The sequence below is a fragment of the Bombina bombina genome, chromosome 6 (genome assembly GCF_027579735.1).
Source record: "Bombina bombina isolate aBomBom1 chromosome 6, aBomBom1.pri, whole genome shotgun sequence".
Classification (NCBI taxonomy): Eukaryota; Metazoa; Chordata; class Amphibia; order Anura; family Bombinatoridae; genus Bombina; species Bombina bombina.
Window position 1 is genome coordinate 742,504,796 of NC_069504.1, and position 18,743 is coordinate 742,523,538.

Here is an 18,743-nt window from a genome sequence, read left to right on the forward strand (position 1 = left end):
GATGGTAGCCAGAGAGTGCTGAATGTTTGCTTTGCAATACACCCCATCCTATTGTTTAAGCTTACCCTATTGCCCATCTCTATGACATTATTTGAAACACTTGAGTTGCAACGTTTGCAATGTTTGAACTATAATGTACTCCGTCTGTGATATTTCTATAAGATACCTATTCACATTAATGGGTCTGCAGACAAATGTTTTGACCCAGTTTCATCTGCTTGATGAAGTCCATTAGAAATAATTGTGCAAAGGATACTTAAAATACATAATAGTGAAATTTGACTTTTTTTTTCTTTAAAAACATTTTTGATGTTTTCTAATATGTTGTATGTTAATTTGTGTTTTTACAAATGAATGTTCCAGTTTTCTAGTGGGAGTATATGACCCCTTCATGCATCCCTGGTCCCAGATTGGGAGAACAATATTGCAAATATAAGTTAAAGTTGGCTTCATTGCCAAAGCTATATCCGCCCTGGAATTCCTGGCTGATAACTCAAACCTCGACATCTGTTGGGGGCGTGAGTTAGGCAGTGAGAGTAACAAGATGGCAAAAGCTAACTTAAAGGGATATGAAACCCAAAATTGCTCTTTAGTGATTCAAACAGAACTTTTAATTATAAAAAAAAAGTTTCCAATTTACTTCTATTATCAAATTTGCTTTGTTCCCATGTTATTCTTTGTTGAAGAGATACCTAGGTAGATGTCTGTAGCACTACATGGCATGAAGCAATGCTGCCATCTAGTGCTCTTGCAAATGAATAACATTCCTGCAAAACTGCTGCCATATAGTGCCCCAAAAATGGGCCGGCTCCTTAGCTTATGACCCTGCTTTTCAACAAAAGATACCAAAAGAACAAAGAAAAATTGAAAATAGAAGTAAACTAGAAAGTTGTTTAAAATGGCATGATCTATGTGAATCGTCAAAGATTCCCTTTAAAATATCTGCAGAACATAACACTTCTTATTTAGATTACATTTAACAATACCTACAGTAAGCATTTGTCACTCTCCTCTGCCTAACTCACCCCCTTAAAGGGATACTGAACCCAAATTTTTTCTTTCATGATTCAGATAGAGCATGCAATTTTAAGCAACTTTCTAATTTACTCCAATTATCAAATTTTCTTCATTCTCTTGGTATATTTATTTGAAAAGCAAGAATTTAAGTTAAAGGGACACTGTAGTCAGAAATGAAAACAGAATTTATGCTTACCTGATAAATTACTTTCTCCAACGGTGTGTCCGGTCCACGGCGTCATCCTTACTTGTGGGATATTCTCCTCCCCAACAGGAAATGGCAAAGAGCCCAGCAAAGCTGGTCACATGATCCCTCCTAGGCTCCGCCTACCCCAGTCATTCGACCGACGTACAGGAGGAAATATGCATAGGAGAAACCATATGATACCGTGGTGACTGTAGTTAGAGAAAATAATTCATCAGACCTGATTAAAAAAACCAGGGCGGGCCGTGGACCGGACACACCGTTGGAGAAAGTAATTTATCAGGTAAGCATAAATTCTGTTTTCTCCAACATAGGTGTGTCCGGTCCACGGCGTCATCCTTACTTGTGGGAACCAATACCAAAGCTTTAGGACACGGATGAAGGGAGGGAGCAAATCAGGTCACCTAAATGGAAGGCACCACGGCTTGCAAAACCTTTCTCCCAAAAATAGCCTCCGAAGAAGCAAAAGTATCAAATTTGTAAAATTTGGCAAAAGTGTGCAGTGAAGACCAAGTCGCTGCCTTACATATCTGGTCAACAGAAGCCTCGTTCTTGAAGGCCCATGTGGAAGCCACAGCCCTAGTGGAGTGAGCTGTGATTCTTTCAGGAGGCTGCCGTCCGGCAGTCTCATAAGCCAATCGGATAATGCTTTTAAGCCAAAAAGAAAGAGAGGTAGAAGTTGCTTTTTGACCTCTCCTTTTACCAGAATAAACAACAAACAAAGAAGATGTTTGTCTGAAATCTTTAGTAGCCTCTAAATAGAATTTTAGAGCACGGACTACGTCCAAATTGTGTAACAAACGTTCCTTCTTTGAAACTGGATTCGGACACAAAGAAGGTACAACTATCTCCTGGTTAATATTTTTGTTGGAAACAACTTTCGGAAGAAAACCAGGCTTAGTACGCAAAACCACCTTATCTGCATGGAACACCAGATAGGGCGGAGAACACTGCAGAGCAGATAACTCTGAAACTCTTCTAGCAGAAGAAATTGCAACCAAAAACAAAACTTTCCAAGATAATAACTTAATATCTACGGAATGTAAGGGTTCAAACGGAACCCCTTGAAGAACTGAAAGAACTAGATTTAGACTCCAGGGAGGAGTCAAAGGTCTGTAAACAGGCTTGATTCTAACCAGAGCCTGAACACACGTCTGAACGTCTGGCACAGCTGCCAGCCTTTTGTGAAGTAGAACAGATAAAGCAGAGATCTGTCCCTTCAGAGAACTTGCAGATAATCCTTTCTCCAAACCTTCTTGTAGAAAGGATAGAATCTTAGGAATTTTTATCTTGTTCCATGGGAATCCTTTAGATTCACACCAACAGATATATTTTTTCCATATTTTATGATAAATCTTTCTAGTTACAGGCTTTCTAGCCTGAATCAGAGTATCTATTACAGAATCTGAAAACCCACGCTTTGATAAAATCAAGCGTTCAATCTCCAAGCAGTCAGTTGGAGGGAAACCAGATTCGGATGTTCGAATGGACCTTGAACAAGAAGGTCCTGTCTCAAAGGTAGCTTCCATGGTGGAGCCGATGACATATTCACCAGGTCTGCATACCAAGTCCTGCGTGGCCACGCAGGAGCTATCAAGATCACCGAAGCCCTCTCCTGATTGATCCTGGCTACCAGCCTGGGAATGAGAGGAAACGGTGGGAATACATAAGCTAGGTTGAAGGTCCAAGGTGCTACTAGTGCATCTACTAGAGTCGCCTTGGGATCCCTGGATCTGGACCCGTAACAAGGAATCTTGAAGTTCTGACGAGAGGCCATCAGATCCATGTCTGGAATGCCCCATAACTGAGTTATTTGGGCAAAGATTTCCGGATGGAGTTCCCACTCCCCCGGATGGAATGTCTGACGACTCAGAAAATCCGCTTCCCAATTTTCCACTCCTGGGATGTGGATTGCAGACAAGTGGCAGGAGTGATCCTCCGCCCATTGAATTATCTTGGTCACTTCCTCCATCGCCAGGGAACTCCTTGTTCCCCCCTGATGGTTGATATATGCAACAGTCGTCATGTTGTCTGATTGAAACCTTATTAATCTGGCCCTTGCTAGATGAGGCCAAGCTTTGAGAGCATTGAATATCGCTCTCAGTTCCAGAATGTTTATCGGGAGAAGAGATTCTTCCCGAGACCATAGACCCTGAGCTTTCAGGGGTTCCCAGACCGCACCCCAGCCCACCAGACTGGCGTCGGTCGTGACAATGACCCACTCTGGTCTGCGGAAGCTCATTCCCTGTGACAGGTTGTCCAGGATCAGCCACCAACGGAGTGAATCTCTGGTCTTTTGATCTACTTGAATCGTCGGAGACAAGTCTGTATAATCCCCATTCCACTGTCTGAGCATGCACAGTTGTAATGGTCTTAGATTAATTCGTGCAAAAGGAACTATGTCCATTGCTGCAACCATCAATCCTATTACTTCCATGCACTGCGCTATGGAAGGACGAAGAACAGAATGAAGTACTTGACAAGAGCTTAGAAGTTTTGATTTTCTGACCTCTGTCAGAAAAATCCTCATTTCTAAGGAATCTATTATTGTTCCCAAGAAGGGAACTCTTGTTGACGGGGACAGAGAACTTTTTTCTTTGTTCACTTTCCATCCGTGAGATCTGAGAAAGGCTAGGACGATGTCCGTATGAGCCTTTGCTTTTGACAGAGACGACGCTTGAATCAGGATGTCGTCCAAGTAAGGTACTACTGCAATGCCCCTAGAACTGCTAGAAGGGACCCTAGTACCTTGGTGAAAATTCTCGGAGCAGTGGCTAATCCGAATGGAAGTGCCACAAACTGGTAATGCTTGTCCAGAAAGGCGAACCTTAGGAACTGATGATGTTCCTTGTGGATAGGAATATGTAGGTACGCATCCTTTAAATCCACCGTGGTCATAAATTGACCTTCCTGGATGGTAGGAAGGATCGTTCGAATGGTTTCCATTTTGAACGATGGAACCCTGAGAAATTTGTTTAGGATCTTGAGATCTAAAATTGGTCTGAATGTTCCCTCTTTTTTGGGAACTATGAACAGGTTGGAGTAAAACCCCATCCCTTGTTCTCCTATTGGAACTGGATGAATTACTCCCATCTTTAACAGGTCTTCTACACAATGTAAGAATGCCTGTCTTTTTATTTGGTTTGAAGATAATTGAGACCTGTGGAACCTTCCCCTTGGGGGTAGTTCCTTGAATTCCAGGAGATAACCTTGAGAAACTATTTCTAGTGCCCAAGGATCCTGAACATCTCTTGCCCAAGCCTGAGCAAAGAGAGAAAGTCTGCCCCCCACCAGATCCGGTCCCGGATCGGGGGCCATCCCTTCATGCTGTTTTGGTAGCAGTGGCAGGCTTCTTGGCCTGCTTACCCTTGTTCCAGCCTTGCATCGGTCTCCAGGCTGGTTTGGGTTGAGAAGTATTACCCTCTTGCTTAGAGGATGTAGAATTAGAGGCTGGTCCGTTTCTGCGAAAGGGACGAAAATTAGGCTTATTTTTAGCCTTAAAAGACCTATCCTGAGGAAGGGCGTGGCCCTTTCCCCCGGTGATGTCTGAAATAATCTCTTTCAAATCAGGACCAAACAGTGTTTTACCCTTGAAAGGGATGTTAAGCAATTTTGTCTCGGAAGACACATCCGCTGACCAAGACTTTAGCCAAAGCGCTCTGCGCGCCACGATAGCAAACCCTGAATTTTTCGCCGCTAATCTAGCTAATTGCAAAGCGGCATCTAAAATAAAAGAGTTAGCCAATTTAAGTGCTTGAACTCTGTCCATAACCTCCTCATACGAAGATTCTTTATTGAGCGACTTTTCTAGTTCTTCGAACCAGAAACACACTGCCGTAGTGACAGGAACAATGCATGAAATTGGTTGTAGAAGGTAACCTTGCTGAACAAACATCTTTTTAAGCAAACCCTCTAATTTTTTATCCATAGGATCTTTGAAAGCACAACTATCTTCTATAGGAATAGTAGTGCGTTTGTTTAGAGTAGAGACCGCCCCCTCGACCTTGGGGACTGTCTGCCATAAGTCCTTTCTGGGGTCGACTATAGGAAATAATTTCTTAAATATAGGGGGAGGAACAAAAGGTATGACGGGCCTTTCCCACTCCTTATTTACTATGTCCGCCACCCGCTTGGGTATAGGAAAAGCATCGGGGGGCACCGGAACCTCTAGGAACTTGTCCATCTTACATAATTTCTCTGGAATGACCAAATTGTCACAATCATCCAGAGTAGATAATACCTCCTTAAGCAGTGCGCGGAGATGTTCTAATTTAAATTTAAATGTTACAACATCAGGTTCAGCTTGTTGAGAAATTTTTCCTGAATCTGAAATTTCTCCCTCAGACAAAACCTCCCTCCTGGCCCCTTCAGATTGGTGTGAGGGTATGTCAGAACAGTTATCATCAGCGTCCTCTTGCTCTTCAGTGTTTAAAACAGAGCAATCGCGCTTTCTCTGATAAGTAGGCATTTTGGATAAAATGTTTGCAATAGAATTATCCATAACAGCCGTTAATTGTTGCATGGTAATAAGTATTGGCGCACTAGATGTACTAGGGGCCTCTTGTGTGGGCAAAACTGGTGTAGACACAGAAGGGGATGATGCAGTATCATGCTTACTCCCCTCATTTGAGGAATCATCTTGGGCAATATCATTATCTGTGGCATCATTGTCCCTACTTTGTTTGGACACTATGTCACAATCATCACATATATTTAAATGGGGAGAAACCTTGGCTTTCATACATATAGAACATCGCTTATCTGATGGTTCAGACATGTTAAACAGGCTTAAACTAGTCAACAAAGCACAAAAAACGTTTTAAAATAAAACCGTTACTGTCACTTTAAATTTTAAACTGAACACACTTTATTACTGAATATGTGAAAAAGCATGAAGGAATTGTTCAAAATTCACCAAAATTTCACCACAGTGTCTTAAAGCCTTAAAAGTATTGCACACCAGTCCCAGGTATCTGCTTTGCTGAGACCCAACCAAGCCCAGAGGGGAATACGATACCAAATGACGCCTTCTATAAGCTTTTTCAGTGGTTCTTAGCTCCTCACACATGCATCTGCATGCCTTGCTTTCCAAAAACAACTGCGCATTAGTGGCGCGAAAATGAGGCTCTGCCTATGACTAGAAAAGGCCCCCATCTGAAAAAGGTGTCCAATACAGTGCCTGCCGTTTTTTTACAACAATCCCCAAGATTATAATAACTATTAAGAGTTATAATCTGCCAAATATGCTTAGCAAAGTAATCGTTTTAGCCCAGAAAAATGTCTACCAGTTTTTTAAGCCCTTATAAAGCCCTTTATTCTTTTACTTAATCTAAGAAAATGGCTTACCGGTCCCCATAGGGGAAATGACAGCCTTCCAGCATTACATAGTCTTGTTAGAAATGTGGCCAGTCATACCTCAAGCAGAAAAGTCTGCCAACTGTTTCCCCCAACTGAAGTTACTTCATCTCAACAGTCCTGTGTGGAAACAGCAATCGATTTTAGTAACGTTTGCTAAAATCATCTTCCTCTTACAAACAGAAATCTTCATCTCTTTTCTGTTTCAGAGTAAATAGTACATACCAGCACTATTTTAAAATAACAAACACTTGATTGAAGGATAAAAACTACATTTAAACACCAAAAAACTCTTAACCATCTCCGTGGAGATGTTGCCGGTGCAACGGCAAAGAGAATGACTGGGGTAGGCGGAGCCTAGGAGGGATCATGTGACCAGCTTTGCTGGGCTCTTTGCCATTTCCTGTTGGGGAGGAGAATATCCCACAAGTAAGGATGACGCCGTGGACCGGACACACCTATGTTGGAGAAATGGCAATCACACACCAGTATACATATTAATCAAGCATTTTCTAATGTGGATTCTGTATTAAATATGTACCGTTGTTAAAATATCTATGTTTAAAATAATTAATTTTTCCAAACCCACTCTTTTGTCAGTTGTTACGGATTCCCAATCCAGGCTGACAATTGCAGTTGTAAGATGGCAACTCCTAGATGCATAATTGCGCATGCGCGATTTACAGCAACATCACAGGATACGTCACCATAAATTAACATGTCTGAATCACTGTATATATCATGTCTCAATATTTGAAAGACGATATTGCCTTTAGCGATGCAAAAGAGGACAGCTGGCATTGCAATATATTGTAGAGTAGAATGGCAAGTTGAATACCTATAGAATCAATAAAAATTGTAAATGTGCATGCGTTTTTTTTTCCAGGTTCGCTATTGATTGCCGCAATATGCACATGCGATAGGAATTAGATGGTATTGCGCATGCGTTTAATACAGATAATAGATTTAAATTATATGCAAAAACAAGAGATCCAATTAGCGGTTTTGTTAGCCCTTAGACGGCCCACATTTGTGGGCAGGACAACGTGATGTCATCGTAATAAAATAAAATATAATTTTATGGAAAAAGGGAGCTTCGTTTGAAACAATAAGAAGGTAAATTACATTGCATAGTTTATATGCAAAATGTTTGTTCCGTTTTACAAAACAAAAAAAAAAGTTAGTAATCCTTTAAGATGCCGGCCAATTTTTGGTGAACAACATTGGTTGTCCTTGCTGATTGGACAGCACCAATAAACAAATGCTGTCGATGGTTCTGAACCATAAATTTGCTGGTTTTTAGCTTAGATGCCTTCTTTTTCAAATAAAGATATCAAGAAAACGAAGAAAATTTGATAATAGAAGTAAATTAGAAAGTTGCTTAAAATTGCATGCGCTATCTGAATCATGAAAGAAGAAAAATTGGATTCAGTGTCCCTTTAACTGATGCAGAAGTTCAGGTCCTTGGAGGTTTAGGGAGATAATATTTTTGGCAGTGAGTATAATGTGTTTGCTCCATTACCCTAAGTTTTTTATTGTGTGGGATTGGTGTGTTTGTCCCAATTTTTCTAACCAGATTTTGATTCAATATATTAAAAGTTAAAGGTACATGAAAGCCCAAATGTTTATTTCATGATAGCACACATAAATTAAAGGGATACTAAACCCACATTTTTTTCTTCCATGATTCAGATAGAGCATGGAATTTTAAGCAACTTTCTAATTTACTCCTATTATCAATTTTTCTTCGATCTCTTGCTATATTTATTTACAAAGCAGGAATATGAATAATCAAACAAAGGAGCCCCTAAACGCGATGGTCTAAACGCGAATTTGGACCTGGCAGCATTCAATTAACTATCAAACCTTTGACCCATGATACATATATTCTAACAATTATGCAGAGTGTGTCTATTATTAGGGCACTCCAAGTAAATTTACATCAGTTGATTATATTAGTTTTTTACATACATACACAATGGAATGTGCTCACATTCAATACATTCCTGCTCACATTAAATACATTCTTTCATCACCTTCAAACATATTCTATAGATCGATGTAACAGTTCCAATACAAGTTTTATCTTCTCAAACAATATGTAGAAACACAGTTACATTAGGCGTATCAGATTAATATAATCCTGCTTATAACATTAATATCATGTAAACAATAAACTGATAAAAGTGACTACACCAGACTTTAAACATACTAGGTCAACTTTTATACACTCTATATCTCAGAATACATCATATCGATTCTAATATCCTTAGATGACTTTTGAGCCAAATTTATACTATATTGGATGGCTTCCACAAATTCTCACAATAGGAAATTCGAGAGGATGACCTTGTTTCATGCACAACATTTTGCATGAAACAAGATCATCAAATTATTGATACCAATATTCCAACAATTGTATCTTTAATTTCCACTTTTTAAATAATAAATAATAATAAAGAATAAGTACACATATTTAATAGACTTTCATTCACCCTTTCATTCACAATACTCAGACACTACGAGATACAAATGATTCAGGCAAAGAAAAGTTTGTTTGAATTATTTATCGTAGAAGTATAATATCAGATACATATACAGAAATACTAGCTATTGACACTAATATTCACTTGCTACTATTAAATATGCACGCTTAAAAACCTCTGTGTATTGTGATTCACAGCCGTAGGTTTATAGAAGTTCAGACATTATGAGACGAAAATCTGTCAAACAAAGAAAAGTTTTCGCTTGAATTATGTATCACAGAAGTGTAATACCAGACACGCATATCGAAACGCTAGAGATTTACATTAATATTTACATGCCTTTTTGAAACATGCATGCATAATAACCTCTGTGCATTGACATCCACAGCTGTAGGCCTTGCTATATCCAAGTACATATTACACTATACCAATTCGTCAGTCCCTCATATCAACCCGAGTAATAGTTAGGATAGGTTTTTATACACTGGTTGCTATTTGTTGCAAGCATTCTGTATATTGCAACAAATTGCAATTATATCCTATTTTTACAGCTTATCTTGTGAAATCTGAGCACAATTTTGACGTGTGTATTACAATTTCATAGGACACAAATTGTATCATTTTACTTTCTTAATAACACTGCTGGTTCATGCACAACACATAACATTTTTTTCAGTACATGTTTTCATGCATATTCTTTTACAGTTCAAACTGGAATAACTCTAACACACCCCATAGTCTATTTAAATACAAGACCTGTGAACTATTTCATTTTCTTTTTTCTTTTATCACACAGCATCACACAAAGTACGAATATAACCATACATGATTCATACAGCATTTAGATCTGCAAATTAAACATTTTATTTTATATATTTTTATGCAGGTATTCTTTTAGAACATTGAAATTTAATGCAGTAGATAAAGTTATGTGACTCAAGGGGTTTTATTTGGATATTGGTTGTGAATTTTAAGTACACAGACATTTGAGTCTAATCAACATGAATGAGATTCAGAATATTCACTCATATCCCATTGGTCCTTTTTTGTAAACCATGACAACTTCCGTTTTTTATTGTATATTAGGTAAATACTTTCAAAAATGTGTATCCATTGTTTGTATGCCTGAGGAAAAGACCGGTTTATGGTCTAGAAACGCGTAGCAGTTTTTTATGGATTAAAATTCATTGATTTTAAACATACGGAAGTTGTCCATTTGTTTTTACTTTGGTTCTCCCTTTGAGCCTTACTGGATAAGGTAGCAAAGTATCTGCTCTACCGCAGTGTCTCAAGTTTCAGCCGCACAGACGCCAATCAAAGAAACGCTGAATAGCACCTGTGCACAGCTTGCCGGATACCACCCAGTGTGCTAGCCACTGAAAGTGTTAGCCTGCATGTCAGCACCGGTTACAATACGGTGCCATTACCTCTGGTAAGCCTTTACATTATTCTTCCATTTTGGCTATTTAATCTACAATATCACGCTATGTGGCGCCCTCTTTGTTATTTCTAATTTACAGGAATATGAAGCTTAGGAGTCGGCCCATTTTTGGTTCAGAACCTGGGTTGCGTTTGCTTATTGGTTATACAAATGTAGCCACCAATAAGCAAGCACTATCCAGGGTGCTGAACCTAAAATGGTCCGTCTCCTTAGCTTTACATTCCTCTTTTTTAAATAAAGACAGCAAGAGAATGAAGAAAATTCGTATAATAGGAGTTTGCATGCTCTATCTGAATTATTAAAGAAAAAAATGTGGGTTTAGTATTCCTTTAAACAACTTTCTTATTTACTTTCTTTCCTTCTTAGTTTTCTAATCTAGATTTTTGAAGGTTGGAAGCACCAGGCTGAATACCCAAGTATTCATAATCCTCATCCCCATTTTTTTTATAACACAGTGCTGGCAAACTCTTCTATATTATACTATCCTAGGATACCACCTAATGCCACCACAAAATAGCATGTACAGCATGGAAAGATCATCGGATCATAGCAAAAAAAAGGTGTATATCCCCTCTTCCAAAAAGAGAAATACATGGGTTTTAACCCTTTCTCAAATGTAAAATAGTTCATCAGAAAGCCAACGTTTCTTATGTTTTCCAGCTGACTTTGCTCATCAGACACATGGACTTGGAAACACCTACTAAAGGTAATAGAGTCAATCAGAAAATACTTTTTACACATTTTCATGTGATTTTACTAAAATATTTAGCAAAACATTTTATTTCACAAATGCTCAGTTCAGAACAAAAAAATAATAATTGTATGATTCAGATAGAGAATGCAATTTTAAAAAAGTTTCCAATTTACATCCATTATCAATTTTATAATTTATTATTCTTTATTTAAAAAGCGCCAACAGATTCCGCAGCGCTGCCCATGGGTAACGGAGAAACAATACAATAAAAGACAAAATTTAACAGACAAATACAGGGGGATTGAGGGCCCTATTCCCGTGGGAATTTACAATCTAGATGGGTAGGAGGATGGGAAGCAGGAGGTGGGGACTGCAAAGGTGAGAATGATATTAGTGAGGAGATAGAGGGCAACTGTTAGCTAAGTGAAGTTGATTTGTCAATGAGTCAGGTGATAAGCTTCCCTGAACAGAAAGGTCTTTAGGGAACATTTAAAGGAGGAGAGGTTAGGGGCAAGTCTGACAGCTCGAGGAAGTACGTTCCAGAGGGTTGGTGCCGCACGAGAGAAGTCCTGTAGTCTAGCATGGGAGGAGGTGATGGTAGAGGATGCAAGAAGCAGGTAATTGTTGGATCTTAGGGGGCGAGTATATTTGTTGATGAATTTTGCTTTGTTCTCTTGTTATTCTTTGTTGAAGAGATATCTAGGGAGGTAGCACTTCATGACAGAAAATAGTGCTGCCATCTAGTGCTCTTGCTAATGTAATATTGTTGCAAAACTGTTGCCATATAGTGCTGTAGACACGTGCACACTCCTGAACTTTCCATGCTGCTTTTCAACAAAGGATAATAAGAAAATAAAGAATATTTGATAATAGAAGTAAATTGGAAAATTGTTGAAAATTGTTTGTTCTATGTGAATCATGAAAAAAAAATTTGGGTTATATATCCCTTTAACAAACACAATGATTTCCTAATTGTAGTATACGGTTAAAACAGTAACTATTAAACATTTTTACCAATAAAGTATAAAATGAACAGTTTGGAGATCAGAACATTGACATATTTACACAAAATGATAAGTTAAAAAAATACATTGGAGTCAAAATGAAACATTCATGAATGAGACAGATTTTTTTTAAAAAAACTTTCCAATTAGTATTATCAAATTGTCCTCTTTCACTTGGTATCCTTTGTTGAAGCTTCTTTCCATAAGGGTATACTGAGGTAGGTTGAGGAACGTATACTTGTCTGGGGCACTATAAAGAAGCAGTGTGCATAGTAATGTTATATAAGCAACCTGGGGCCTGATCCGATATGCAGCGTCGCCCGTAAAAGCCGGCGACGCCGGTTTTTGCATGGGTTTGTTATCCTATATACAGCGCCGCATATAAATGTGGCACGTATATTTCACCCGTCAGACATAGTTTTTCTCCCATAGACTAACATATAAAACCCGCGCAATTTGGTATCCAATATCCAGTGCAAGGCCTTACGTGGCGAAAATGGAGAAAACTTACTCCATTTTCACCTCACCATAAAAAGCAGCCGTAGCAGGCCTTGCGCCGAGTATTGGAGCACCGTAACTCCCTAAAATGCCTGCAAAAAAAAACCTAACACCTAACGCATGCACAATGTCTATCTACCTGTCAACCGCAATACCTAATAAAGTGTATTAACCCCTAAACCGCTCCTCCCGGAGCCCACCGCCACATACATTATATGTATTAACCCCTAAACCGCTGCTCCCGGACCCCGCCACACCGAAATAAAGTGTTTAACCCCTAAACTGCCGCTCCGGGACCCCGCCGCCGCCTACATTAAATGTATTAACCCCTAATCTGACCCCCCTGCACCGCCGCCACCTACATTAAATATATTAACCTCTAATCTGACCCCCCTACACCGCCGCCACCTACATTAAATATATTAACCTCTAATCTGACCCCCCTACACCGCCGCCACCTACATTAAATATATTAACCCCTAATCTGACCCCCCTACACCGCCGCCACCTACATTAAATGTATTACCCCCTAAACCTAAGTCTAACTCTAACACCCCCCTAACTTAATTATTATTTAAATAAATATAAATAATATTAATATTTTTAACTCAATTATTCCTATTTAAAACTAAATACTTACCTATAAAATAAACCCTAAAATAGCTACAATGTAATTACTAATTATATTGTAGCTATTTTAGGATTTATATTTATTTTACAGGTAACTTTGTATTTATTTTAACTAGGTACAATAGCTATTAAATAGTTAATAACTATTTAATAGCTACCTAGTTAAAATAATTACAAAATTACCTGTAAAATAAATCCTAACCTAAGTTACAAATACACCTAACACTACACTATCAATAAATTAATTAAATAAATTAACTACAATTATCTAAAATAAAATACAATTAAATAAACTAAACTATATTACAAAAAAACAACTAAATTACAAAAAATAAAAAAATATTACAAGAAGTTTAATCTAATTACACCTAATCTAAGCCCCCTAATAAAATAAAAAAGCCCCCCAAAATAATAAAATTCCCTATCCTAAACTAAGTTACAAATAGCCCTTAAAAGGGCCTTTTGTGGGGCATTGACCCAAAGTAATCAGCTCTTTTACCTGAAAAAAAAAAAAGAACAACCCCCCCAACATTACAACCCACCACCCACACACCCCTACTCTAAAACCCACCCGATCCCCCCTTAAAAAAAACTAACACTACCCCATTGAAGATCACCCTACCTTGAGCCGTCTTCACCCAGCCGGGCACCAGTGGTCATCCGATGGGGCAGAAGAGGACATCCGGACCAGAAGAAGTCTTCATCCTATCCGGGCAGAAGAGGACAGCCGGACCGGCAGAAGTCTTCATCCTATCCGGGCAGAAGAGGACATCTGGATCGGCAGAAGTCTTCATCCAAACGGCATCTTCTATCTTCATCCAAGCAGCATCTTCTATCTTCATCCATCCGACGAGGAACGGCTCCATCTTGAAGACCTTTGGCGCGGAACATCCTTCTAGGCCGACGACTACCCGACAAATGGCTGGTCCTTTAAATGACGTAATCCAAGATGGCGTCCCTCGAATTCTGATTGGCTGATAGGATTCTATCAGCCATTCGGAATTAAGGTAGGAAAAATCCGGTTGAACTGCAATCCGATTGGCTCATTGGATCAGCCAATAGAATTGACCTTGCATTCTATTGGCTGATTTAATGAGCCAATGGGATTGAACTTCAATCCGATTGGCTGATTAAATCAACCAATCTGATTTTTCCTACCTTAATTCTGATTGGCTGATCGAATCCTATCAGCCAATCGGAATTCGAGGGATGCCATCTTGGATGATGTCATTTAAAGGACCAGCCATTCGTCGGCCTAGAAGGATGTTCCGCGCCGGAGATCTTCAAGATGGAGCCGTTCCTCGTCGGATGGATGAAGATAGAAGATGCCGCTTGGATGAAGATAGAAGATGATGCTTGGATGAAGACTTCTGCCAGTCCGGATGTCCTCTTCTGCCCGGATAGGATGAAAACTTCTGTCCGGCTGGGTGAAGACGGCTCAAGGTAGGGTGATCTTCAATGGGGTAGTGTTTTTTTAAGTGGGATCGGGTGGGTTTTAGAGTAGGGGTGTGTGGGTGGTGGGTTGTAATGTTGGGGGGTTGTTTTTTTTTTTTTACAGGTAAAAAAAAGGCCCTTTTAAGGGCTATTTGTAACTTAGTTTAGGATAGGGAATTTTATTATTTTGGGAGGCTTTTTTATTTTATTAGGGGGCTTAGATTAGGTGTAATTAGATTAAACTTCTTGTATTATTTTTTTATTTTTTTGTAATTTAGTTGTTTGTTTTTGTAATATAGTTTAGTTTATTTAATTGTTTTTTATTTTAGATAATTGTAGTTAATTTATTTAATTAATGTATTGATAGTGTAGTGTTAGGTGTATTTGTAACTTAGGTTAGGATTTATTTTACAGGTAATTTTGTAATTATTTTAACTAGGTAGCTATTAAATAGTTATTAACTGTTTAATAGCTATTGTACCTAGTTAAAATAAATACAAAGTTACTTGTAAAATAAATATAAATCCTAAAATAGCTACAATATAATTATTAATTATATTGTAGCTATCTTAGGGTTTATTTTATAGGTAAATATTTAGTTTTAAATAGGAATAATTGAGTTAATAATATTAATATTATTTATATTTATATAATAATTAAGTTAGGGTTAGATTTAGGTTTAGGGGGTAATACATTTAATGTAGGTGGCGGCGGTGTAGGGGGGTCAGATTAGGGGTTAATATATTTAATGTAGGTGGCGGCGGTGTAGGGGGGTCAGATTAGGGGTTAATACATTTAATGTAGGTGGCGGCGGTGTAGGGGGGTCAGATTAGGGGTTAATAAATTTAATGTAGGTGGCGGCAGGGTCCGGGAGTGGCGGTTTAGGGGTTAATACATATAATGTAGGTGGCGGTGGGCTCCAGAAGCGGCGGTTTAGGGGTTAATACTAGGAAAGGTTTATTGCGGTGTGGGCTATGGCGATTTAGGGGTTAATAATTAGGCTTATTGCATTGTGGGGGGTTGTCGGTCTAGGGGTTAATACATTTATTATTAGGAGTGAGAGGGGGGATTGCGGTTATAGGGGTATACGTGTCGGGCTGATTTTTTTGAGGCGTGTTAGACAGTTACGGGAGATTTCATATTTTAGTAAGTTTTTGTAGGCGCAGGCAGTTTCTAAAGTGCCCTAAGTCACTGGCGACTCCAGAAATTTGTACTTACGCTCATTTCTGGACATCGTTGGTTTATCAGATTTACAGCACTTTAGCAACTGCCGGTGGGGTATATGTAATACCCTGATGTGCAAGGTGAAACTACGGGTTCCCTCGCTTGCGCTGAAAACTATGCCGTATATTGGATCGCGCCCCTGTAGAGCAGTGTTTTCCAACTCCAGTCCTCAATACCCTTATTAAATTAGCATATGAGTCTCCTAGGTTTAGCTTTCAACTAAGAATACCAAGAGAACAAAGCAAATTTGGTGATAAAAATAAATTGGAAAGTTGTTTAAAATCACATGCCCTATCAGAATCATTTAAGTTTATTTTGGACTAGACTGTCCCTTTAAGATATAATAAATATGAGGCCTGTTAAGGGTCCTGAGGACTGGGTTTGGGAAACACTGCTGTAGAGGGAGCTTTAGAGTGTAGTAGCTTCAGCAACTTTATGGTAAAACTCCATAGTAATCCAAGACATAGGAGCACTGTTTAATAAAGAATAACACAGAGTGCATATATCTTTTTTTTTGATAGGATAAATCCAAGCAGTGTATGAAGTATGAGTAAGTAATGGCACAGTTGTGGGTGTTCAGCATTGTCTGCTGCAGCTAGGGTTTTCATATTGCTGCTTTAACGGTGGACACTGATGAAAAATACATATGTCAGGGGCTGTTGAAAGAAATGTTTGAATAATGTTACATTATAAGAACCCTGACATATGTATTTTTTATATGTGTCCTCCCTTAAAGCAGCAATATGGTAACCCTTGGTGCAGCTATACCTACCTCTATAGGCTGTTTATATTACATTGTGCTGCCAGAAAGCACTTACGATATGTACACACTCCTATGCCTACCTGCGTATAAATAAGCTAAATACCATGAAAAAGAGGAACATTTAATAACAGAAGTATACTGTTGTTTTTTTAACTATATATTATACCCAAATCATGAAAGTTTAATTTTGGCAACAAGCAATATAAAACACTATGCAATCAACAGCATTCATATATATTTTTGGTTTGTTGTTATTCTCCTTTCCCATTATCTGCTTATTTTTGTTTTCTTCTCTGTTGGTTTTGGCTGGCGGGTTTTCAAAAACCGAATGTAGGAAATACAATTATATCACAGAAATATGCTGAGATAGAACTTCCGGTTTTTAGAATGCTATTGAGTAAAAAGTTGCAAAAACTGTCAAGCTAAGAACTAGGATTTTACATGATCTGCCAATTAGGAATATAGACAGAATCACAGTTTGTACTCAAAAGCGTTTTAACTGTATACGTTTTTGTTTAGAAAAAATGATCATGAATAAATGGAAAATGTTTTACCCTCAGCACTAAATCTGTGAGATATCCTAAGCTGAAAGCAGAAACATGTCAGAGTATACAGACAACATGGTGGTCCTTGTGACAACCCTCACATCATCTCATCTTATATTGTTCATATGTATTTGATACCTTTGTCTTGGCTTGGATGGGGGCCCCGTGATCAAGCAGAATCTCGGAGATTCGGACGTGTCCATTTCTCACCGCACAATGAAGAGGGGTTAACTCATCCTGTGTGCAGCAACAGAGCATATTGTATATACCAAACAGTAATATATGAACATATAAAACAGCACCACCCTCTGGTCAAGCGCACCACGGTAGAATCCCCATACATCAAACCAGCACATACATCTTAGCACTATGTGAAAATATACAAACACACAATATGCATGCGCTCATACATACCACTAAATCACTTTGTGCACATGACCGAGCAAACCAGGGCAGCATCTTCAGCAGCACACACTCCAGAATGGCACATACAGTATATCCAAACAGAACCATCCAACACACTAACCCCCCACCCCACACACACATATATATATATATATATATATATATATATATATATATATATATATATATATATATATATATATTCAAAGAGATCAGCACTCAATGTAGTTTTCACAGCATACAGTATCTATATGTAGCAAGATTCATGCTCCCAGACTGGTGTCCATTTTGGTGAGTCAAACCACAGACTGATTTGCTATATTTAAATGTGAGGGTTTGTGTTTATACGTATTTATATATATATATATATATATATATATATATATATTTTTTGAAATATATATATATATATATATATATATATATATATATACACATACATACACACTCATATACACACACATATATACATAATCTCTCCATACAGTAGACAACAAAATAGGTGCTAGAGGTTAATATATGTACTGTATGTATATATTAAGGATATAGTTCTTGTGGTGGTAAGTTTTGGAGGATCCAAGTAATTCCACGTTGTATCTCCAGGGGGGGATATGCACAGGAAAGAGAGAGAAACAATAGTGCACTCTGTTTATATATAGAAGCTTCAAATTCAAGTCAGGTACTTACACTAATTAGAGCTGTAACTCAGCTCTAGGTGTAATTGCAGGTAGGTTTTAGCCCCCCGGCTTCCCAGGAAAGACAGGGACTGGTCATTGTTTAGAATAGTAAAATACAGCTTTATTAAAATACACAGGACTAAAAGCCTTAGGAGTAAGGTGAAACAATCGTTGAATTCACTGTTTTTAAGGACCATTATAGACTGTTTTCATTGTTATTGCTGCTAAGGACTTTTGTACTCTGATTGCTATAATAGCCTCAACAGAACTATGCCATTATATGCTGTTTAGAGGGCTTAGCAATCTCCTTGTGCATTTGTTTATTTGTAACAGTGACAAGTCTTAGTCCTGTGTATTTTAATAAA

The 18,743-nt window shown here is 38.3% G+C and overlaps 1 protein-coding gene across 1 annotated transcript in view; it reads right to left on the reverse strand.

Moving 5' to 3' along the window:
* The window catches only part of ANK1 (ankyrin 1), a 789,047-nt gene that overhangs the window by 485,679 nt on the left and 284,625 nt on the right, over positions 1-18,743 (reverse strand). Inside the window, exon 9 of the mRNA XM_053717993.1 lies at positions 17,435-17,533. Coding sequence (XP_053573968.1) covers positions 17,435-17,533 — 99 coding nt within the window. The remainder of the gene's footprint in view (positions 1-17,434; positions 17,534-18,743) is intronic.